General features: G+C 41.7%; 1 protein-coding gene across 1 annotated transcript in view; it reads right to left on the reverse strand.

The window, feature by feature from the left end:
- NDST1 (N-deacetylase and N-sulfotransferase 1) overlaps window positions 1–26,093 on the reverse strand; it is a 152,097-nt gene that overhangs the window by 49,608 nt on the left and 76,396 nt on the right. The window contains exons 3-6 of the mRNA XM_077468304.1: window positions 15,279–15,761; window positions 15,088–15,175; window positions 12,190–12,344; window positions 2,348–2,533 (exon numbers count right to left, since the gene is read on the reverse strand). Coding sequence (XP_077324430.1) covers window positions 2,348–2,533; window positions 12,190–12,344; window positions 15,088–15,175; window positions 15,279–15,761 — 912 coding nt within the window. The remainder of the gene's footprint in view (window positions 1–2,347; window positions 2,534–12,189; window positions 12,345–15,087; window positions 15,176–15,278; window positions 15,762–26,093) is intronic.

Here is a 26,093-nt window from a genome sequence, read left to right on the forward strand (position 1 = left end):
ACAGGCAGATAATGCTGTGTGAAAGGGGCCTAAAACCCCCCCTTCCTAAACTGGACCTCCCTCAGGGTATACACAATAAAATAATAATACATAAACCATATTCATAGAAAAGGACTCAATACTTTCCATATTAGAGGTAAGGAGTTAAATTCACCAAGCAGATCAACCCGTAAGTAAGAGACTAGTGTGTGTCCCGTCCAAAGCAACATTAGCAATGAGAATGTTTAGATGGGAAGCATGAGTAGCTAGTGACATTGGTGGAGGGAGAGGCTAGCTAGGGCTGCCAAATTTTGTCAAATTTTAAAGTAGGAATGGGAGGTGACTTCCAATGTAGTATTATGGCCTTGCATGCATAAAACACAAGGATACAGAGTAGTGTTCTAAAAACTCTAGTAGGCACCACTACCTCCACTAAACCCAACACACCAAGGTCGTCAGCAGCAGTGACACTACCAAGACATCATTAATACAACCGGACACTCTCAACCAGAACCCTTGAACCACCGAACAATGCCAGAAGATGTGACTAAACTTGGCTAAGGTTGCGAGCAGTGCCAGCACTCAGCTGAAACAGAAGGATAAATGGTGGATAATCTAGCCGGTGTGAGATAAATGCTGTGCAAAACGTTTAAATGGATGAATCTGCCCTGACTGCCACCAAATGTGCAAAGAGATATTCCCACATATCCTCCTAGTCCTCCCCCTACAGAGCTAAGACACTGACCCATTTAGCTTGACATTTAACAACTGACTATGGGAAAAGGTGAAATGGTTCTTTGTAAACTGCAGATAATAGCTTCTCCAGGGAGCCGTTACGTAGCAAGTTTTCAGTCAGGAAGGAAGAAGTATTAGTTCGATGGACACCAAATTGAGATGCGAGGCCCATAGAAGATATCTAAAAAAAAATAACGTTTTGGGAAGGGCAAACTGCATTGTTAATTCATCAAAGCTCAAAAATCCCCTGCCATGGATAATATCTCCCAGGGTTTTTATTCCTTTAGATGCCCAAAGGGCAGGATCTGGGAAAGTTCTGAAGTGGGATACACGAGGGTTCAACCCAAGTGGGGAAGGCTGGGAAATGTCATCCAGATGGGAGCCATGAAGGCAGAGAATATGGTCCCAGGCCTGAGAGTTGCTATCATAGAGCCAGTGATAGGAAAATTAGCTCCAGACCCTCGATACAGCAAAAATGTTAAACTCTCGTATGACCCCCAGATAGCAGGACCGTGGCCCAATCCCTGTCGGATCTTAACAGCCATGGTCTAGCAAGGGCCATCTGCTCTGCAAGATAGTACTTAGAGGTTAGGGAGGGCAAGTCCCCTCTGCCTCCAAAGCTCCTGTAAAGCTTGGGAGTCCAATCCTAGAAGCGGAAAATAAGAGTCTGAATTTTCTTGAAAAAAGGCATGTGGAACCCATACCAGTGCTTTATGGAGGAAATACACAAAGACTGGAAGGATTTTAATCTTAATTAGATTTACTCTCCCTATTAAGAAAAGGGGTAAATTTCTCGAAGATTCCATCTTGCATTTTAAAAAGGATAACGGCAGGAGATTGAGAGTTATATAGTGAGACACTTGAGCCGTAATCTGCACCCCTAAATAAGTAAATTGTGAGAGCCATTGAAGTTGCCTAGTATCAATAATCGTTTAGACTTACATGTAAGGCCCATGTCACATCTGTGATCCACGTCGGCGACAGAATTACTTTCCAGGGCACAGAATTACTCACCTGTTTTCAATTTGACGTTCCTTCGCTGCTCTGATGAGTGATGAATTATTACGTGACATCCTGCAGCGTTTTCCGTCAGCAAGGGACCAACACTTTGCTAATCCGGCCAGTGAGGAAGCGACACCATAGAAGCAGGTGAGTATATTTGCTTTTTTTTTGGCAGTCCTGTCACTGGTATGTTGTTGCCAATGACAGAATCGCATGTGTGCAGTGGGCCCCATGAATAAACTTGATGTAAAAAAACACATTATTCTGTAAAACAAACCTTGTTTCTGTTCATTTGCAAATACATACACGCATAGAGGCAGCAAAATTTGCTCATCGCATACACAGGCTCTGCTTCCTAAACTTGTTACGTAGACTTCTACGAGGCATTCTCCAGACACGAGAGATGCTCAGGAGGTGGCCCCACAGAAATCGATGGCATTTGTTTGAAAGGGCACATACCCTTTAGAGGTAAGAATAGAGTACTTTCAGAAAGCATATGTTTTACGCTACTGTTGCAGCATTTATCTTAAAGCCCAACTGTAGTTTCCACAAAAACTATACAGAAAACAAAGCTCATCTTCTGTCTGCATATTGACAAACATAAAAGTTCTGCAACCAATTCAGGACTAACCATGATTCCATTGTGGATGAAGCCCCTCCTAAATCGTGCAGGCTTCAGATGAGGGTACTCTTCTGTGCTGGTCACCTTGATTCCCCAGATCTGTTTCCAAGCCTCATACAGCTGTACATGAATGGGATAGACACCAGAGTGATGAGGCGCTACAGCATAGCCCATATCTGTGGGGATACCATGCTCCTAAAATAAGACCAAGATATTTGATTTTATTAATTACAGATACTTATATAGCGTCGTCAATTTACACATATATTGCACATTCGCATCAGTCCCTGCCCTCAAGGAGCTTACAATCTAAGGTCCCCAACTCCCATTCAAACACACACACACACACACAATAGGGCCAATTTAGAGAGAAGCCAATCAACTTGCAAGCATGTCTTTGGAGTGTGAGAGGAAACCGGAGTACCCCGAGGAAACTCACACAGGCTCAGGAAGAACATGCAAATTCCAGGCAGGTAGTACCATGGTTGGGATTCAAATCAATGACTCCTAGTGCAGCTAGGCAGAAGTACTATCCACTTAGCTGCCCAGAAAGGAAGACTAAAAATATTCTTCCATTGCTGGCACAATGGTTTAAAGCCACTCTCCAATTAAGCAGTGCAACACTTATATGAAAATAAATGTATAAGAAACCATTCACCTGCCAAAAACAATGGCCAGTTTTATGATCCAGGAAACCCTGTCTGATCCTCAATTTCTACAGCAGGAGCACTGCATGGTCAAGAGCACAACCTCTGCTTGCTGAGTGTACAGTGAAAGAGTAGTAGAGCCATCATTCTACCAACTCGGTCTCCTCCTGGCAAAGATAATGTAAACCTAACATTTCTTATTTTGTGATATGTACGTGCTGCACCATGTACGTGTATGAAAAAGCATCCTGCTCCCTTGGTATTGCTTCATTTGTGTGAAATCCCTGGTGATCCTGCCAGGCCCTCTGGTTTCCTATTAAAAACTGACCTAGCTGTACTGGGAACTCAGCCTGCTCTCCTCCAATGATCAGACTTGTCCTGACACACCCCCTGCACAATCCTTCACAGGGAGGATCGGTTTGTTGCAGCTTCCCCTCCCCCAGCTCTCACGTATCTGAGAACAGAGGGAATGTGATCACTTAAAAAAAAAAAAAAAAAAAAAAAAAAGGGATGACGTATACACAAATCTTTGCCTTTCATTTCTATTTTAAACTGAATGGTTGTTTCGCAAAGCAATCATTTACAATCAATTTAAATTCACTGACTGCACATGTGCATAGCCTAATTGGTTAGAAGTGCTGGCTATCTCTTTCTTAGTACTCATTATTGCTTTGCATGGTATTACAGAAGATTAAAAGAGATCATCAAGATACACAATTAGAAAGGACAGCAGAAGGCAAGTGACATGGGTTAATTACCCTTACCTTTATATTGTCCTAGCCAAGATCCAGAAGTCTGAAGGGTCACCATTTGCAGCGACTAAAAAGTGCACACCCTGGGAGCCTTGTCCTAACAGTAGCGCTGTACCACTGTCAGTTTTTCGAGAGCTGGCTTTTGGAAAGGAGAGCACAAATAGAAGTGTACGTAACACATTATACTTGCCCCCTGCTGTCTTTTCAAGTTAGATTTCCTGGATTTTAAATTTTTCATATAGTTGTATTATATACAATGCATATGTTTTATATAGGTCCTATGATGAACTCAGTACCACATGATACAGCGCCTTGAGAAAGTATTCATACCCCTTGACATTTTCCACATTTTGTCATGTTTACAACCAAAAACGTAAATGTATTTTATTGGGATTTTATGTGATACACCAACACAAAGTGGCACTTAAAGTGGTTGTAAACCCTTACAAACCACTTTGACCTACAGGTAAGCCTAGATTAAGGCTTACCTGTAGGTCCAAGCAATATCTCCTAAACCTATATGGTTTAGGAGATATTTGCCCGAAAACGGGCACCGCTGTCTACGGCGCATGCGCCGTAGACAGCGGCGCGCAGGCGCACTGAACGCGGCAGTTCCAAAAATGGAGCTGCCGCATTTGTCGATTCCCGTGCGCATGCGCAGGAGTGACGTCATCGCGGCTTCGCCGAATGACAGCGGCGGAGCTGCGAGACGCCACCAGCAAGATGGATGCGGCGGACTACAGGGGACAGCGCGACTTCGCTGGCTCCTGTGTCAGGTAAGTGACACATAATGGGCTACTATGCGATGCATAGTAGTCCATTATGCTTTACCTTTGCAGGGAAAAAAAGAGGAAGTAAACTCATCAGGGTTCAGGGTTTTACTTCCTCTTTAATTGTGAAGTGGAAGGAAAATGATAAATTGTTTTCAATTTTTTTTTTTTTACAAATAAATATGCGAAAAGTGTGGCATGCATGTGTTCAGCCCCCTTTACTCTGATACCCCCAAGTAAAATCCAGTGGAACCAATTGCCTTCAGAAGTCACCTAATTAGTAAATAGAGTCCACCTGTCTGTAATTTAATCTCAGTATAAATAAGCTGTTCTGTGACGCCTTTAGAGGTTTGTTAGAGAACCTTAGTGAACAAACAGCATCATGAATGCCAATGAACACACCAGACAGGTCAGGGATAACGTTGTAGGGAAGATTAAAGCAGGGATAGGTTCTAAAAAAACATCCCAAGCTTCAAAGACTTCAACTGGGGTATCTTTGTATGAAACAGGGGTGGGACTTTATATGAAGCAATGAATGAATGAGGCAGATTTGAGCGGCAGTTGCCGAACAACAACAACCGCTCAGGCACTGGTGCAGCCTCCCTGATATCATGCAGCGCAACGCTGGTAGTATTCCGCACCCAGCTGGTGCTACAAAATAACAAACGCTGATGGAACACTTGCTCTACTTACCACAGGACTTTATGCACTTTTTATATAATGTTTACCTTTTTTTCCTTTCAAGTCTAAGGTACTAACTCTCCGTTTGCTGTTCACTTGCTGGGCGTTTCCATGGTATCTTTCTTTCTTAATACTAGCTCTAATGAGGAAGAGGTTTTCTATCATTCACTTGTTTTCACCCTGTATTAGGCTCTTATATCATTATATGCCCCTTGGGCTATAGTGTTTCTCTCTGCCAATGTTACAGTCCTACTCATTTACACACCGTTTCTTCCACAGAAATCGTCTGGGAACGTTATAAAGTATTCATCAATATTACCACTGCTCATCGGGGCTCACATTCATATAGATTTTCTCTACACTGTTGTTTGGGCTGCTGTGCAGCCGTGGATTATGCTTCCTCAGCTCCCGGGGATGGTATCTAAATGGCGCCTTCAGCTGTCAACACCGCCATTTGTATATTGAATCTACCTGTAGCTAAGAGTGGTTGGGAAACGTTTGTTCCACCTCTTCCTTTTATCCCTCTCTGTCCCAACCAATGAGTACTTGCATTTACGCCTATTTTATTATTATAGATGCAGCTACTTTTAATTTCTCCCGATGATTGGGAATACCCATGAAACTCGAAAAGCTACTGTTACATGCTAAATCACTGCAAATATATGTTTGAGATTCATCTGTCTATTATGTCAATGGGCAACTTATTACCTTTATTATTATTTTATCATTTTAATTTGTGTTGGAATATATGTATATACATGCAATATCAAGTTGTCATCTACTGTCAGCGGTTATATATAATTTATCATTATTTATCAGGAATCAAATATGATTGCATTTTCATCTTTAGTAGTGTGCTTCATTTAAAGTCCCATAATTCCCCGCTTTTCTCTAGGGTATCTTTGTAGATGAAATATGTCAGCTTTGAGGAGTCCTTTTGATGCCATTGCGCCTTTTTGAATTTTATGCTTTTGTGATCACAGGAGGAGATTTTTTTTACTTGATACAATACATCTTGGAATCCATGTAAAGCCTTTTTATTCCAAATAAACCGGTAAGCATACGGTGTTTCACTATGTGGGGGCTTTCTGTTTTTTATGGATGCCGCTAACCATAAACCTACAAAACGGTTCTGTGGTGGGAGGTTTTATACCAGTGATGGCGAACCTTGGCACCCCAGATGTTTTAGAACTACATTTACCACGATGCTCATGCACTATGCAGTGTAGCTGAGCATCATGGGAAATGTAGTTCCAAAACATCTGGGGTGCCAAGGTTCGCCATCACTGTTTTATACCATCTGGGACATTGCCACCCTGATCCATATTCTCACGTCGGGTCAAGGTTGCCTAAGGTGGCTCAAGCTGAGGAGGAATTGCACCATTTGCTATCCAGAGCTTTGATATCACAGCCCTGATTGATGCTACCTTCTGGTAAGTGTATTTAATCTTCTCCCCTGGATGCACACATGGTGGTGACTCCTTTAGTCCTGCACTCCTGGATTCCTTCCCATCAATATATACTATTGGATTATTGTTTTAATCACCAATGGGACTATACTACAAATGTTGATTTACAAATTTATACTACAAATGTTGATTTGCACAGTGCACTTTATTTAGAGGCACCATCAATCAGATGATGGCGTTAAGAGTTTTTTGTATCTGCTAACCACAATTTGATTTGTGTATCACAGTATGTTGATAAGTCAATACATTTGATTCTTAGGCTGCATTCGCACCTGAGCATTTTGTAGCTTGAAGCCTGAAGCTACAAAACGCTAGAGGGGAAAATATCTATTATTCTCAATGGAGAGGTTTCACATCTCCACTCCATGTCGCCTGAAGCTCAAACAAGTTTCGGACCCTTTTTTGTTGCGCAGATTTGGGCGTTTTTCTTCTTTTTACATTGGTGACCTTTTGCCCTGCACAAAATCATGGCAAAATGCCGTAAAAAACACTACGGAATTGTGGTAAAAAACGCCGCAAAATCGCTGTAAAATTTGCAAGATTTTCTGCCTGAAAACGCTACGCGTGAATGCAAGCTTAGCGCTGCACCGTTTTCACTTTATTCATTCACACAATTTTGTTAGGATTGAACTGCTGGCTGCTATTGTTTATTTATGTGTATAGCGCAGTATTTTTATATTAAATTCCAAATGCACACTATAACAGTTGTCTTTCGATTTTTTCCTTTCGATTTACCAAAACCATATAATATGAGGTCAAACCTAAACACTTTCAATTTGTATGCAATCAGTCATGCCCTTGTACTACATAGTTGAAGGTAAATCTAAAGGAAATCGAACAACAAAAGTTGTATAGTGTGTATTCAGCTTTAGAGTCTGCAAAAGACTTAAAGGGGAGGGCCACCCTGAAAAACAAAAAAATGTTAAAAATTACAAAAAATCTAAAAAAAAAAAAAAAAAAAATGAAAAATTTTTTTTTTTTTTTACTTACCAGAAATGCCTGTTGCTAGGCACTTTCTCCTAATCTTCCTCTTCCTCCTCCGCGGAGATCTTCTGTCTTCGTCGCGGCGTCTTCTGGGTAATGAGTCGCGCTGTGTTCTGGGAACTGTGTGTTCCAGAACACAGCGCGTCCCATTCAGAAAGCGCTGCGGGACTCGCGCATGCGCAGTAGCTGCGGGACTCGCGCATGCGCAGTAGGAAACGGGCAGTGAAGCCATAAGGCTCCGCTGCCTGTTTCCCTTACAAGGGATGGCGGCGCCGGGACCCGAGAGCCGAGGGACGGGTTGGCCTCGGGCGGCCGACATCGCGGGCGCCCTGGACAGGTGAGTGTGTTTATTAAGTCAGCAGCTGCAGTGTTTGCAGCTGCTGACGTTTTTTTTTTATTTTTTTTTATTTTTTTTTATAACCGGCCCTCCACTTTAAAGCGGAGGTCCACCCTAAAGTGGACCTTCCGCTCATTGGAATCCTCCCCCCCTCCGGCGCCACAGTTGGCACCTTTCAGGGGGAGGGGGGCGCAGGTACCTGTACAGTACAGGTATCTGCACCCACTTCCGGCATAGCTATCTGCGGAAAGGGGTGTAGATTACGCCCCTTTCTGAAAGTCCCCCGCTGCCTGCTGGGAAACACACGGATCCCAGAGGCAGCGGGACCATCCTTATTGCGCAGCACGACTCGCGCATGCGCAGTAGGGAACTGGGAAATGAAGCCCGAAAGGCTCCACTTCCTGATTCCCATACCCAAGATGGCGGCGGCAGCACCCGAGAGACGATCGAGAGATCGGCTTCAGGTGCCGACATCGCGGGCGCGCTGGGCGGGTAAGTGTCCTTATTTTAAAAGTCAGCAGCTGCAGTATTTGTAGCTGCTGGCTTTAAAAAAAAAAAAAAAAAAAAAACGGCGGAACTCCCGGCGGACTCTCGCTTTAAGACTGGGGTGGAGGTTCACCATCCAGCAGGACAACGACCCTAAGCATACAGCCAGAGCTACAATGGAATGGTTTGGATCAAAGCATATTTATGTGTTCGAATGGCCCAGTCAAAGCCCAGACCTAAATCCAATTGAGAATCTGTGGCAAGACTTGAAAATTGCTGTTCACAGACACACTCCATCCAATCGGACAGAGCTTGAGCTATTTTGCAAAGGATGGATCTACATGTACAATCTATATGTACAAAGCTGGAAGAGACATCCCCAAAAAGACTTGCAGCTGTAATTGCAGTGGAAGGCGTTTCTTCAAAATATTGACTCAGGTGGGCTGACTACAAATGCACGCCACACTTTTCACATATTAGTAAATATTTGGAAAACCATTTATCATTTTCCTTCCACTTCACAATTATGTGTCACTTTGTATTGGTCTATCACATAAAATCCTAATAAAATACATTTACGGTTGCAACATGACAAAATGTGGATAATATCAAGGGGTATGAATACTTTTTCAAGACACTGTATGCATATGCCACGTGAGCCCAAAAATCAAGGGGGTCATCATGAGAGTATAGAGCAAACCACATTGGAGGGAGGTGGGGGAACAAGCGTAGCTGTAGATTTTAACCTAACCCTATAAAATGAAGGTGTTTCTGTGCCCTCATCATGACCACTTAAAAGGATAAGTTCACCCATTTTTAGGGTGGAACATGTAACATGTCCCCGCTCCTGTAGTCTTTCCCCGATCCCCCTTCCAATTGTGACAACAGGTCAGGGATCTTCTCCTCACACCCACAGATGCTTGCGTCATTTATCCACAGGGTTCTGTGAATGAATGAACTACAAGTACTGACAGCCTTTGTGGCTGATGGCTTGTAGATCTCAAACTACCAGGGTGCTGGTGGGTGCTCTAGTAGTTCATGGATTATTCCTGTCATTAACTGCCTTCCCATATGAGGTACGAGCAGAAAGCTACGTAGACAGTTTTTGCAGGAGCCTGAGATTGCACCTGCAATAAAATAAATGCATTTTTGTTACCTGTAAAAAAAGAAAATAATATTATTATATATATATATATATATATAAAATTTTAAAAGGTGAACAAGGAAACCAGATTTAGGTTATTTTTTAAAGAAAACAGAATTGGGGTTTTATTTCAGAGTTTATTGGGAACAACATATTATATGATGCCATGTCGGCAATATCAAAGATGGCACAGCTAGGAATTGGGATGTCTAAATGGAAAAAGGAAGAAAGACATTTATGGGCTGGTGTAGCCAGCAGGCACAACATACTGTAGGATGGTAGCGAGTTCCTCCCAGAGGCAGACAGGCCAGGTGGCATCATGGCTAGAGAGAACGCATATACATAGAGCAGCAGTTATAATGACAGGTGTCAACAGGAGGCTAACATTTTCCTTGTATGGGAGCCCTGTATCCGACATGGTTCAGTACAAAAAGCCATATAAACAGCAGCTGTTGTTAATGGGGGGGTCGTGGTAAGGTAAACCCCCCTGTGTTACTACATGGAAGGAAGAGAAGCTAAAAAGGAGATTTTAGAATAATTGGGCATTATTGCTTTTGGCTGCCGTTTCATACATTTATAACCAGACTGCTGTTAACGAAAAAAATAACAGGCCTCAAACAATTTTTAAAGGGATATGTGACCAACACAATCCAATAAATATATTAGGACAGAAGATGATTTCCAAAGAATCACATTAAAAAGAATGAACAACCAGGGAAAAGCGACGGCTTCTCTTTCTAGACTACCATCCTACCCCACCGATACACCCTTTTGCTGTACTCCACCTCTACTCTACACTACTGTTAGGCCGCGTACACACGCGTGGACTGTTGGCCCAACCTTGTCCGCTGAACAGTGTTTGGGCGGACAGTCCGCTCGTGTGTGGGCTTTCAGCGGACAGTTTCAGCGGACAGTTGGACGGACAAGGTTTTACGGAAATTCCGAAAAACTGTCCGCTGAAACCTTGTTTCAACGAACAGTCCGCCCGTGTGTAGGCTTGTTCGTCAAACTAAGTTCCGCGCATGCTCAGAAAGGATTTTCAAGCCGAAAGTTATAATGCAGTGTATAGGACGTCGTATTTTGCGTCCCGTCGTACGTGCCGTTCACGTCATCGCGCACGGTTTCAGCAAACTGTTCGTTCGTCGTGTGTGGCCATGTCCGTCCATGCTAAGTTTGAGCGGACTGTTCGCTCAAACTGTTGGACGGACAAAGTTGGGCCAACAGTCCGCGCGTGTGTACGCGGCCTCAGTCTGTTGGAGCTGTGGGTCTGATACCTGTGCTGGTTTGTGTTTAAGTTTACATAGGGTTAATGACCTACTCCCACCCACATGACAGTGTTGAAGCCTGGAGATTGGCCACTCAGGCATAAGCACTGCATCCTGGAAGTAAAGGCACCCTATTCACAGAGGTAGAGGATTATGTCGAATGGTTCAAATGAATGAATGAATGGAGCAGTGAGGGATCATAGGGAAGGTGGGGATCAGTGGGTGGGGAGTGGCTAGCAAGAGAATCTGTCACTTTGCCCTGAATAGTTCACACCAGCGCCCAATTAATCATGCACTTTGCTTTTGCCATGAAGATGCTAACCTACCAGCACTGGAATCACATTTAAGTAGAGCTGACCAGATCTTAAAACGTTTTTGATGTAACAGGGCTAAAAGTGCAGGCACCTACCCTGTTTCCCCGAAAATAAGACCTAGCTTGATTGTCGTGATGGCTGCAATAGAAGCCCTACCCCGATTCCCCGAAAATAAGCCCTACCCTGAAAAGAAGACCTACAAGGACTTTAACTAGGGTCTATTTGGAGGGTAGTGCTTATATTGCAGCCATCACCGACAATCACGCTAGGTCTTATTTTCAGGGAAACAGGGGAGTAAAGACTTCAGATTGATTCCTGTGTCCCTATGGAGCCCCTTGAATCATAGGCTCAGGCTGTACAGGGGGCATCAACTTTTGCCATATTGAGATTATGCTCTGCTTCACTGAGCAGCGAAGGGTTAGGGATTTGACAGGTGGATAGGGGGCAGGGCATAGGCGCAGGGGGTAACCTTAATAATAACTTTGGCAGAACGTGAGGATTTGCGTACAGCCAGGACCCTAAGGTCCAAGGGGTGCTTCAATATGTCAGAGATTGATCTGAAGACCAACACCAGTATCTGCAAGGACTTGTACTTTTAGCACTGTTACCGGTTTCTGTCCAGGTCTAGCTCACTTTACCTTTTAATGCTTCTACCAGCATCCCTTCTGTTCTAATAGGAGTGTTCCAAAGTTGGATGAATTCATGCAAGTGCTAGATATGCATCTGCATTCAACACCTTGTGAACTCAGTCCTAAAGCTGACCACAGATGGATCGAATCTCGGCCGGCTCAGCAAGAACCGTCTGAGATTTGATCCATCTATGGGCAGGCTGATTGTACCCAAGACTTGCATGTTGGATGTTTAGCATGCGGCAAACAAATGGCTCCGCTGGAGGGATCGAGCGATTTCTTTCCTGCAACCCATGATTGCAGGAAAGAAATTTACATAATCTATGGCTTGCCTAAGAGTCAAGATCACCTTAAATAAAAAACGGAGACTCACCACAGCAAATTTCCTGTTCAAGGACATCTGCTCAGCCAGTACTGATTGGTTGTGGAAGAGGTGGGGTTGCATGTGACTCCACATATGAGGGAACCACCAGAACTGTTTGACATAAGACAGCAAGAGGTCATCTCCTTCATCTTCTGCATCAGTACCTGTGGCAGCAATCCAAGGAATACATACAATGAAATGTGTGACCATCAACTACCCATGACGTAAAGCAGAACTGATCAAAGAAAATCTTCATTTTTCCAGAGCTTATTGACAGACCAATAATTAAAGTCTATGACAGGGCAAAAAAAAAGGAAAACAAAAAACATATGCAGTACATCTCTGCAATGCATGCACATTCCCTTATAGTGTATACTATTAAAAAGGCCCGGCAAGTACAGAAAAACACTTGTTCATTTGCCAGCTCAGGCCCTAATGTTCTGTTATGGGTTGTCAACACACAGGATGTTTGTGGTCTGAATGGTATCAGCCCTCTCAGTTGTCTTAACCCGGGTACACATGTACCAAAATGCTGATCTAATGTTCAGCTTCTGTTGAATGGTCATGCTGGAAACCAGTATTCGATCAGCGCTTGCAGCCAATGGCTTCAAGCTCTGATCAGTGTATTCTGCCCTACCAGAATGCAATAGCCCAGTGTGAGAGATTAATGTATCACATGCATCTTTGTGTTAATGCAGGCATCTTTCAGTTTTTTTTTTTCATTCAACCTGAAGGTTGAATGAACAAAAACAAAAAAAATAAAATAAGTGTGTGTGTGTGTGTGTGTCCTCCCAGCTGTGCTATTGAATTCTGACAACGCGGGGACTCCACCTCTCAGAATACATAGATCTGCGCTGCAGCCATTGATTGAATGCCTCCCCGCCCCCCAAAATTCTGTTTAATACAAGTTGATGCATCAACTTATGTTGAGTAGCAGTGGTCACACATGGAGTGAAAATTAAGGCAGTCCCTGATGGAACTGATCCATCTATGGCCACTAAATGACCTTTGATTTGCAAATACAAGTCTTTTTGTTTTGTATTTTAATAAAACATTTCTATTTTACCCCTTGTTAGACTCTAGTTAACTCCTTCCTCACCATAGCTATTTTTTTTACTCATTTAAAAAAATATATAATATTATATATATATATATATATATATATATATATGTATGTAGCAAAATATATATATATATATATATATATATATATATATATATATATATATATATATATATATATATATATATATATATATATATATATAGTTTTGCTACTTTTATTTCAGTGTCACATAGTAAGAGAATGCTCAAAGTTTAACCCCAAAAAATAAAAAACACACGTTTTTTGGGACAAATTATAGAATAAAAATGTATAGTTTTTATTTACGCTAAAACTATCATTGATGAAAACGAAAAAAAAAAACTTTTTACAATTTTTGTTTATATATTCCATGGAAGATGAAATAATTTCTGCAAAGCAATATTACCAAAATAGAGCCTAGTTTTCTCCCCCAAAAAAATCAACGTATGAATTACTTGATTATCTTAAGTATTGACAAAATTATTGCCAAATAAGAAGACCTATAGAATAAGATGGCAAAATTGCTCTGGTCCTATACAGGTACGAGAGTTGGCTTGTTAATTAAAGTGAGTGACTTTTAAAGCTTAGATGAATCTTTCATTTTGCCAGTCAGAGAAAAGCGAAAGGTTTGCTTGTTAGGGCACCCCCCCAGTACTCCACTTCACAGTATCATGCTATCTGCAGGAATGATGGGAAACCCCCGGTAGTCCCAGATATGGGGGTGCGCTGCACTTTTCCCCCCTAATTTTTGGTTCTTGGCCCTCCAGGCTTGGACAGAGACATGTGAGGGAGGGCAACAGGTCACTAGCCATGTGTAAGCTCTGACACCGACTAAAAAAAAAGCTTACACTGGGTCTGGAGTCAGTGCTCCCACACAGAAAAGAGATATGGGGAAGCACAAAAAAATAAATAAGTAACGGTAGGTTGTGGGGTGCCTCATCAAGTGACATATGCTCTTTGGTAACATCCCAAGCTGTCAGAAGAGGTGGTTACGAAAAAAAGCAGCAACCAGGCTCAGATAGGATTCCAAGAGTACACAATGTTTCCCTTGACCCTTACAATGAGGTAATTTTGGTGCACGTGTAATTTTTGAAAACTGTGCCATACAAAAAATTCTTCTTTAAAAGGCCAAACCCCCCTCTTTGGGTAACAATGTTATAGCTGTAGTGTAGAAAATATCAAAAGTAATATTCATTAGCCAGCTTTTTATTAAATGAATGTACAGGCTCTTGAGCCACCTTAAAAATGCACTGTTAAAAACAATCTATGTGCTCCTATCTAAACAAGGCTAGACAAGAGGGCAAATCTCTCTAAAAACAGAGAAACACTGCATTTATGATATTTTTCTTAGTGGAAAGTAAAAAGTGAGAAGTGAGAACTTTGGACGTGTTTTTGCTGTTTGCATCACCACTGAGATTTCCCCACTTCCTGTCTACGTGACAACAGTCTGCAGATTGGAATGAAAGGACATAGGCATCAATTAACACTGAACAAACACTCGTCCACTCTAAAAACTAAAAATCAGAGAAAGCAAGAAATAAAATAAGAGATGGTGAAGGGGTCTCATTCAGGTTCATTTATACCCACTCTAGCTGCTATTTGCGACTTACATAGCCTTACATAGAAGTTCCACCTTCTTGGTGAAAGTGGTAAATGATATTTATTCTTACGTGAAATATTTTGTATGTACCCAATTAAAAAAAAAAAAAAACGCAAATACTATATTCGCTGTAGAAATATCTACCACAAAAACATACAGCGAGTGCTGTATCAATATTAAAAAGGACTAACTTATTAACCACTAGTATATTTTTCTCACCCACCTGTGTGGAAAAACTTTCCCGAAAAGCCAAGATTGAAGGTGAAATTTGGGATGTGCGCTCTTAACTCATTCTGGGTATCATACAGTGCCTGAAATAAAATGGTTACAGTCACACACAAATGTAATCCAATAACATAGGTCATAGTAATAAAAGATGAAAGCTTACATGACCACCATATTAACCATGCCTACCTTTACATCATCTACTTTCATACGAGTTCCCTCCTTCCCAACAAAGATATCGTCGATATCAACCAGTACGTAGCGGTTGAGGGGAAGAGACAACCTTTTTCCAGTCAAGAATGACACTGCATCCACAAACACCAGCTTATGAAGCCAGAAGTTCAAGTTATTACCAAAAAGCACCCTTTGGATACCATCATGCAGTCCCAGGTCCTGAACCACTGTTGTGTGGAGGGCCGCATCTACACTGAGATGAGGTATAGTCTCTGCTGACTTGGTCTTGGCCAGTAGAACTGGTTCATAAGTGGTGTGGTTGGACTGGAACACCGTCCAATCTTCTCCTGGTAGTTCACCTTTTTCCACCTGGTTGGGCTTGGTTATATACAAGAGAGGGGATTTTGGATTGATGCTGCAGTCCTTGAGGCCTAGATTGGAGTGAAGGTACAGTGGAAATCCTTTCAGCTGGGCGCTAAGCAGACTGTTTTCATTGGCCTGTAGTAAAAAGAAATGCAAAAATGGATGTTTAATGTCGACGTAAAACAATGCTCCTATATCAAAGAAAGGCTAAAGAAACTCCAGTTAAGATTTTTTTTTGGATTGAGGTTGAAGAGTTAGAACCTTGATGACCACCATCACCGCTCCTGGAAGTGAGGGGCATCTCAGCATGGGCAAAGTGAGGTTCCTTTTAAAGCTGAAGTTTAGTATTTTTGGGGGATACAGCAACAAACACATTTGTTATGTGTAATGGTGTGTATCCCATTACCTACAGGCTGATGCTTCTTGTAAAAATATTTCCTTCAGTGCCTCCTTCACAGCCCTTAGACATTGCCCTTGGAGTGTGGGAGTTAAAAGCAGCCACTGCTAGTGTCGAGAGTTGTGTCAGTCACCTATCCCCCCTTCTGCCCTCTCCACCATTCAGAGAGCTTGAATTACTATTCTCCAGCAATGCATTGCAGCCTATGATTGGACGGTGGAGATCCTGTGACTTATTGGCCCCTCCTCTATTTGTATAACGCAATGCACTGTCAATTTACAAGCAGCAGAAGCCTTTGTATAATGAAATGCGTACCATCAGGATCTGAAAACCAGTCAAACAATGATGCTGTCACAAGTCAGCCATCAAGAACACACAGAGTGTCCATCTCTAGACCGCCCCACCCATATAGACCTAATCAGAGATGGGTGTGGTCAGGGTGATTTAGAAACGTTATACATAATTATGATCCAAATAATTAAAATCCTACCTAGACAAACTGGTAAACATTGCCAGCAAGATGTAGGATGTGTCCAAAGCACTCACTTTCTTACTAGTACCTGTCTACATATCACTTCAGAACCGAAAGTGAGGCCGCGTACACACGCGCGGACTGTTGGCCCAACCTTGTCCGCTGAACAGTGTTTGGGCGGACAGTCCGCTCGTGTGTGGGGCTTCAGCGGACAGTTTCAGCGGACAGTTGGCCGAACAAGGTCTTACGGAAATTCCGAAAAACTGTCCGCTGAAACAAGGTTTCAGCGGACTGTTCGCTCGTGTGTAGGCTTGTTCGGCCAACTAAGTCTCGGGCATGCTCAGAAAGGATTTCCACGTCGGAAGGTTGCATTGCAGTGTATAGAACGTCGTATTTTTCGTCCCGTCGTACGTGCCGTTCACGTCATCGCGCACGGTTTCAGCAAACTGTTCGTCCGTCGTGTGTGGCCATGTCCGTCCATGCTAAGTTTGAGCGGACTGTTCGCTCAAACTGTTGGACGGACAAAGTTGGGCCAACAGTCCGCGCGTGTGTACGCGGCCTTAGTGTTAATATGTGAATTCACTTATTTGTTTGGTAACACTCTTTTCAGTGTGTAGGGTCAACAGTTTGATTGTCTATGGAGGATTTTATTTCATTAATATGTTGTATATACAAGTATACTTTCACCCTGACTGGCCCAATCTCTACGATTAAGCTTGTAAGGGTGAAATGTGTGAGTGGGGTGGTCGGACAGCATCAGTGTGCAACCCTGTGTTTTCCGATAGTGACCGAGGTAGACCTCTTGTGATTGCCGACTGACATGAATGGGACCAAAATTGAGGATTGAGAGGGGCCTGGTGCAGTGCACTTATCTAGAATCTCCAAAACTACGGGATACAAAACTATGCACATATCTAATGTGTTTGGTGCTGTACCCCCCCCCCCCCCCACCCCAAAAAAATTTAAATTAAATTTCATCAATACATGATATCAATTTCAACCATGTGGTGGTATAAACGGGAAGCAAAACAGGAAGGCTGACTGTGCTACTGTACCTAAAAAGAGTAAGAACCAGGAACAAAGCAAACACAAATGTCACAATTATAAAACACTTATTCAACATTGAGCCCTGGTTCACACTGACTGCGGGAATGAAAGTGTGCGAGTTCAGTTCATTTCAGTCCCGACTTTTGGGGCAATTTCAGAGACATCTGTGCTGGTTTCTGCAAAGATGTCAATGGAAATTGTACCTCGAAATCGCCAAAAGTAGTACAGAAACTACTTTTGGGAATCAGTGTGGCGCCGCAAATGCGGCGTCGCACCGTTACGTACGCTGCCATTGCCGGCAATTTGGCATGTGATTTGACAAGTCAAATTACATCAATGTGACCCATGGTTTAAGCAGAGTAAAACATTAAGGATAAAGCAGCAATAAATACTACACATGCTCCAAAAAGAGCCTCATTGTAAATGGGTATGAACTAAAATCACAAATAAATAGCAACCGAAGGTAAAAGAGAGAAGGACAAGGAACCAGCATGTAGCAGCAAGTCTATATTCCCACTATACTGTATAATAGATGGGTACTGGGGGTAAAGGAGCTGTCATTTCTATTATAAAGGATTTATATAAAGCCCTTTCACACCGAGCCGTCCATAGAGTCGGCTGTAAAACGCCACTATTTTACGATCCTATTTAAGGTGCATTTCGGGCGCTAGCGAGGCGCTTTTGACCCCCGCTAGTGGGCGATAAAAGATTAAAACTGCCCGCAATAGCAGCGTTCTGCCCGTGGTATAGCCACGCTGCCCCATTGATTTCAACGGGGAGCAGTGGTGGAGTAGCCGTAAACACCCCGCTCCTTCACCGCTCCAAAGACTACTTTTTTTTTTACATTTAGCGCACCGCTCCAGTGTGAAAGCCCTCAGCCTTTCACACAGGAGACAATGGAGCAACTGTTTGAGGGCAGATTGCAGGCGCTATTTTTAACGCTATAGCGCCTGAAAAACGCCCTCTGTGTGAAAGGGGTCATAGTGCCAACAGTTTGCGCAGCGCTTTACAACATTAGGGCAGACAGTACAGTTACAATACAATTTATTACAGGAGGAATAAGAGGGCCCTGCTCGTTAGACCTTATAACCTAAAGCCTGTTACACACTCAATCTGTCCCATTACGGAGATTTCCCTTCACTTCCTGTCCCATAGCCAAACAGGAAGTGCAAATTAAGGGAGTTTCTTAGGGACCCCTCAGGCCACTAGAACTAGTGTCCCCATTGGAAAATTTCCCCTCTATTACTTTTCTGGGGACAACCCAAAATTTGGGTTGTTTTTTTTTTTTACTTTCAGTGATAATGGTAAACAGGAGAGGATGAATCTCCTTAATGGGGGCACAGACAGCATTAAAAACGGACAAGCGTACTAATCTCTATACAATAATCACAAAAAAAAAAAAAAAAAAAAAAAAAGAAAAAAAAAATTGCATTTAGATGGCTCTTCTCTACTTATTCTCTCTGAATATGCATTTTAACCTGCATTCAACTTATGCTGCTATTTTCCCAGCTAATAATTTAGTACAGGTTGCGCTTTAAGACTTCTATCTTATAACCATGGGGTAAAACGTAGTCAAAATACTGCTAATTCTAATCTGGAATTCACCTGGATTTAATTGGGATTTTATATCATTGATCTACATAAAATAGTCTATAATATTGAAGTGTAAAAAATCCAGTTTCCTAAATGATCTACAAATTATATCTGAAAAGACTTGATTGTGAAGTATTCAACTCTTGCGCAATAAAACCCCTAAATAAGAACTGTTGCCGCTAATTGCCTTCAGAAGTTGCACAAGTTAAATGGAGCCCACCTGTGTACAATTAGCGGTCACGGGATCACCGATTACAGGCACATGTTTCTGGAGGGTCTTACCGTCTAGTTTGTTAGGTAACATATTTAACTAAACAGAGTCACAAAGAATACACTTGGAACTATCAAAACAAGGTTTCAAATAAAGATCGTAAAAAGCTGGGACCTGAATTGGATTCTAAAAAAAATAAAATGCCAACTTTTGAACATCCCCCAGAGCACTGATAAATCCACGATTAATGGAAAAACTATGGCACAACCACGACTCTTGGAAATGATATATACCAAAACTAGGTGATTGGGTACAACTAACAACTTCGCACCCAGGCCAATTCTGACACTTCGCTCCTACATGAAAAAGTCATCCTTTTTTTTTCTATTACATTTTATAGAACCCCCAAACATTATATATGTTTTTTTAGGAGACACCCTAGAGAACACAATGTCGGTCATTGCAACTTTTATCTCACACGGTATTTGTGCAGTAATTTTTCAAGTGTTTTAAAAGAAACAAAAAAACAAAAAACAGTTTGATGCTTTAAAAAACAAAAAAAACAGTAACGTTAACCCAATTTTATTGCATAACATAACATGTCACACTTCAAAATTGCAACGTTTGTGGAATGGCGCCAAAGTTTGGTACTTAAAAATCCCCATAGGCGACAATTAACATTTTTTTTACTGGTTACAGGTTTTGCGTAACAGAGGAGGTCTAGGGTTAGAATTATTGCTCTCGCACCAACGTTCGCGGCGACACCTCGCGTGTGGTTTGAACACCCTCTTCATATGTGGGCGGGACTTACGTATGTGTTCGCTTCTGCGTGCGAGCACACAGGGCCAGCGGCGCTTTTTTTTTTATTGTTAATTTTACTTAATACATTTTTATTTTGACACTAAAAATAGGACGACACTCTTTACAGTAAGATATGGAGTCAATAAGGCCCCCCCCCCCAGCAATTGTTTTCATTATTTTATTCAGTCTGTTAACTTGCTGCACATTTTCACTGGCAAGTTGTACACTTGCAAAGCACTTGAAGCACAAGTTCTAGTTGACACTTTTCCAATTTGTAACAAATTTGCAGTGGTGAGTGTACAGCAAAAACTCTGTTAGTCACAGTGACCCCCTGTGGTGGGATGACTATTGTACAACATAACTGAACGAGAACTTCAGGAGACTTGCAGAATGTTTGCAAAGAAAGTTGATCGGCAGTCAAGCAATGCAGATCTGCAACAATTGTGTAACAAACTTGTGAAGCCTGGAAAGTCTAGCAATAACTTAGCAAATCATTTTTAAACTTGCAGCATAATTGCATGCTTTCTGGGGCTGTGATTGGGAGGCAGTAAAAACGTGGCCTAGTCTTTTTTTTTCTCCAACACACAGGAGAGTAAACATTCCGTGGCCACAATGCTATGAAGCTACAGCAAGAAATAAGCCCCATGGCCGGTACTGAGCAGTACTCGCCACTTTTTGCAACCTATTTAAGTGAATGGGGCTGCGCCACACCCATCTGCAATGAACATCTCTCAGAGCACCATTAAATCCATGATTAATAGATGGGAAGACTATGCAACAACCACAAGTGCAGCCTTTCAGGAGAACATCTCCATGCTGCCTTTATGCGCATCACCCACCACGCCAATCTAAAAGGTTCTCCAGAAGGTCCTGTGATGTCATGGCTGCAGCCTCCTTCAGTGGTCCTTGCTCACTGCACTGACCGGCGCTCATTGCAAGTGGTTGAATGACGCTGCTCACCATTCAGCCCATAGAGACTGGGAACATTTAGGCCAAATGTAGATGGGACGTTTTACTGAACGATCTAACTTGACAAATAGTAACCGACGTTTAAAAACATCGGTTTTGCCATGTTTACATGCCGCGTTTACAGGCATTTTACAAAAAAAAGCTTCTAAACGAAATGCGGCTAAGTGCGAGTTACTGCGTTTACAAGCTGTTGCAGGCATTTCAAATGCTTCAGAGTATCCGTCCCGAACGCATTTTTTTTGCTCTCCAAAAAATGCTTCTAAATGACTATAAATGACCCTGTGTACATGTACTGATAAGATAACCGAGGAGAGTTCAGGGGCAGCTGAAATAAATGCCCAAATGCTCCTAAACGTTTGTTTACCAGCAGCAGTGTACATGAAGCCTTAGGCCTGGGTCACACCTATGCATTTTTTTGTGCGTTTTCAGTTTTGCAGAAACACACTACGGTCCATTTAACATGGTTTCCTATGGATGTAGTTCACGTCTGTGCATTTTATGGAAAGGACCAGGGACTTTTTTCAGTTTTTTTGGTTCCATAGATTTCAATGGATCAAAAAATGTGTACTGAAAAATGCAAAATGCACCTGGAATATGTAAACTGCAGCCTGCATAGGTGTGAATCAGGCCTTAATGGTGTCATTACTGCTAGACAGCTTTACATTTAAAGCTTTTTTTTTTTTTAATTTTCACTTTTTTTTTGTTTTTGGTTTTATTTTTACATGGAGTTCTGCTTTAAATGAATTTCCAGTGCTTAGTTTCTATCACCAAACAGATTATGCTCACCTACACAGCATTGCTTAGCCAGCAAATGAGAATTTCACACCTGCTCATTAGTGGAAACAAGCTGCATACTTGGCTCAGGTGATGAGAAAGAGCTATTTGTTGAATGCCGCCGCTTTCTGACACAAAAACTAAATTACACATGATTTTTTTTTTTATCACTTTTTCTTCTTAAGTGTTGCACACACCAAGACTGCAAGATAATGTTTTGTCAATAGCAGTCGCAGCTTGCATTTCAGCAGCACTAGGTCTAGATCTAAAGATACCATTTCAAATGAAACTTTTGCTACTGTCTGATCGGTGAGGGAAGGGCAATAGCATAAAATTGGAAATAATACAAAGTTAAAAGCAAAAAACAAAAAAAAAAAAAAAAAAAAAACACAATGAGCTCATGCACAAGGCTGCAAAGAAAGTACAGCATTTTTGTTTGTTTTACAGATTCTAACGCAAAAAATGTCAAACTCGTGGTGTGCTCAGATATACGAAAAATTAAAAACGGAAAAATCTGCGTCCAAAGTCCTGCTTATGGACTGTATTTTAGTAAACATTTGTGCTAGTATAGGTGTACAGAGCAAATATACTCTACAAAGCGGAATCAGAAAAGTGTAATTACACACTACTGAGTTAATATGTTGTGCCTGATTATGTTGTGCCTGTGTATTAGTAATCAATAAGGTATATTTTCCATGTACGTATGTAAACATGGAGTACCAACGTTGCATCCATAAAGTGTACAGACAAGAATTTTCATAAGATCTTGCGGTCAGTAGGATCCTGCAGCAAATCATAAGGCCCTGTTCATGAACCCATGATGTCCGGCTCCTTTCACTGTAAAAATCACTTGCAGATACTTTATGTGTAAAATGTACCTGTAAAAAAGAAAAAAAAAAAAAAAAAAAAAAAAGGTTTTCCTACTATACCAACTTACCATCTGTCTTTCGCAGCGACTGAGCAAAGGTGACGCCATTCTCCTGGGAAGATGCTATGGTATATAGAGAGCTCATAAGCTGACGCTCTTCCTACGGACTGGGGAGTCTTTTCATGAAATTTGAGGGACTCGTCCTTCCAGGTGGATGGTGCATCATGCTCAGCAATACAGAAGACCACGGTTATTTACGAACAGGTCCTTACCTCACAAGCTGCTTAAGACCCCACCCCCGAAGAAGTGTTCCCCCAACATGCTCCTCCCCTCCACCATCACCACCCCCAAGGAAGTGTCCCCCGACATGCTCCTCCCACCCATCACCACCATTAGCCCTTCCTCGTTTCCTGAACTTTTCTGTCTGTCATTTTGCCTTATGGTTGGGCACTCTGGTATGTTTACTTTCATATCCTTTTTTTTTTGTTTTTTTCTTTAAGAGATAAAAACTTTGTTTGAACAGCCATCTTTATAAAAGGTAGAGAATATTTATACAGCTTGTGCAAGCTTGTTCTTTTTTTTTTACACTGCAAATGAATTCTGATCTGGAAAGTCTGTTAGGCAAAACAGCCAAAATTAGGGTCACATAAAAAGATCTGTGCCAGATCATTGTTTGCCATTATCATTTTCTCATAGTGACACGGTTAGATTAAAAGAAAACAGTTAAAATGTATGCAAAAGGCAAAATCGTTTCCTTTGGTTTTGGATAGCGTAGCAAGTAGTTAGAGCGCAGTCAGGATTTTATTTCTGCCCGTGTCCCTGTGGAGAAGATTCAACCCTTAGTATGTCTTGGTGACCACCATCACTGAAACAGAAAAAGATGGGAAATCCAAAATTCTAGAGAACAGGTGGTTAGGACAGAAAGTGAAGGAGGATCTTTCCAGTGGGTAAAAAAATAAAAATAATCCGATGGGGTCGTTTAGCCTTCCATATGCTACCCTCATCTGTCAGAGCTCAAATAAATTGTATGTCCAGCTAAAATGGTTTAGTTTAACTTTGGATAGTGTGCGGAAGGATTAGAACCCTTGCTAGAATTTTACTCCTATCCAGACCTCTATTATTGACATTTCCCTCGCTTACTGTCCAGGTAAAAAAAGTTTCACCACACAGGAAGAGAATTTAAAAATTTTTTTATTTTTTTTTTTAAAGCGAAGTTCCACCCGGATTTTTTTTTTTTTTTTTTTAATAATCCGTTCTGCTACACTGCATTAAATACTTACATGCATGTGGTTAATAAATTTTGATTTTTTTTTAATGTACTCACATTTGTTTTCTTCTTTGCAGAGCGCTTCCATCTTCACTGTGGGCATGTGAAGCCCACTAGGAGTCTGTTCTGGGATATGGTGCTGCTGGCTACCCAGCATGCACCTCCCGATCTCGCGCGTGGGCAGTATACCCTGGCCATCGTGCAGGTTCATTATCTTGTTGCCATAACAATGGGCAGTGATGGCCCACCCCATTGTTATGGCTACGAAAATAATCTATCTATGCCTGCTGTCTCCTGGGATTGATGACATGCATCTCCCAGGAGACATAGCAAAGCCACAAATGACATGCTATAAAAGGAGAAAGTGATAATAGAATAAAGAATTACTAGAGTAAGTGATCCAGAAAAAAAAAAAAAAAAAAAAAAAAAAAAAAAAAAAACACATTATATGCCAATTTGTAATTACTTCATACATTACTGCTGGATGGCGAGGACTCCAAAATGTGGGTGGAACTCTGCTTCAAGTCAAGAAAGTTTCCATATCTTTGGCAAGCCCATCAGTCTTAAAATTACCGATTTTTTAATAATTACTTTTTACTACCCAAAAGCGGTGTTAAAAGTACATTACACAAAAACTGAAAGTTGGGCATTGAGACCGGCAACCTGCTCAGTCCTTCAGTTGTTCATCCAGGCATCGTTGCAGTACACAAGTCTATCATAATCATTTTTTGTTAGTAATTTTGATATCCTGGAGCCCACTTAAGCTGGATATATGCTTAAAGAATTTCAAACACAAAAATTTGTACGAAGGTTCTTAGAAAAATTTATACGAAAATTCTCAGAACATTCGAATATCGTTCAAAAATAGTTTAAGCCGTTCTTCGCTATCAGTGTTCGATTCTGGAATGAATGGCCTTTACGAAACAAAAACTATTTACGTGGTTACAAATGTGTACATTTGAGAAAGGATTTTCATCCTGCTCCTTTGAATTTTCATGTCACTGCGGTCAAAAATGAAGGCCAATTTGCCAAAAACGAATCATTAGAAATAAGAACGAGTTTTGTATTTGTGACTTCTTTAAAGTTAAAAAAAAAAAAAAAAAAAAGAAATTCTGGAAACCATGCTAGTTTGCTTGGCAAATCATACTCCCCTTAACAGGTCTTCCCCAATGCTAGCATTGTTTCTGGGAGTGAGGCAATGGCAGCCAACTAAGTAGCCCACCATAGTAATGAGCCAGTAGCAAAGGGGTGGTGGAGGACAAGAAAGCTCAGACACCAACTGGTAGTGTCAGAGCATTGTCTATTTAGTATGGAGAGCATGTATCCACAGAAGAGGAGAATGACAGATGGCGAGATATGTGCAGGCACTTCCTAAGTCACTTAAAACTGCCACCCACCATCTTACCTGGTCCTTCTCAGCCTCTTTGCTAGTGGGGGGGGGGGGGGGGGGGGTAGAAGTAGAGACAACACAAAATGGGAAGATGTAGGGTGGCACCGAAATTAGCTTTGGCAGGTTGTGCAATATCAAGCACCGTGCTATTTGTAGAATGTGGAGTGTCCTCATGTACAGAAACAGAGGTGGAGAAGGTCCAACGACCTTTTAGCAAGACATCTAGAATACATGAAGGCAGCAGTCATAGAACTTTATAATGAGCTTCTAGCCTTTTACATCACCTGGACACATATACCAGCTGGGGAAACCCCTTTTACAAGAATCAATGTTTAATGGCAATGCTGCAAAAAATGTATGTACAGCTAAAGTACTGCTTTAAAAGAAGAACTCTCGAGCATTAAAAAAAATAAAAAAGTATAGGTCCATACATTCATGTCTAAATGTCTGATAAAATGGTACCGAAATGTGAAAACTCCCTTCTTTATTTTTTGCTTTCTAATTTCTCTACTTCTCTGAATGAAGCCCGATTTGTGGGCATTACTAACGTTGAGTTCAGTTACCACCAATCAGGTGTAAGTTTAGTAAGTTTAGTAAGCGAGCCTGGGGGTTCTCACCCAGTTCCACTCCTTGTATCTTTCTTGCTAGGGTGCTGGCAGCTGGGCTGCACAGCATCAT

Source organism: Lithobates pipiens, unplaced genomic scaffold (assembly GCF_037356315.1).
Source record: "Lithobates pipiens isolate NorthernLeopardFrog02 unplaced genomic scaffold, aLitPip1_a1.2 Scaffold_8, whole genome shotgun sequence".
NCBI classification, from domain to species: domain Eukaryota; kingdom Metazoa; phylum Chordata; class Amphibia; order Anura; family Ranidae; genus Lithobates; species Lithobates pipiens.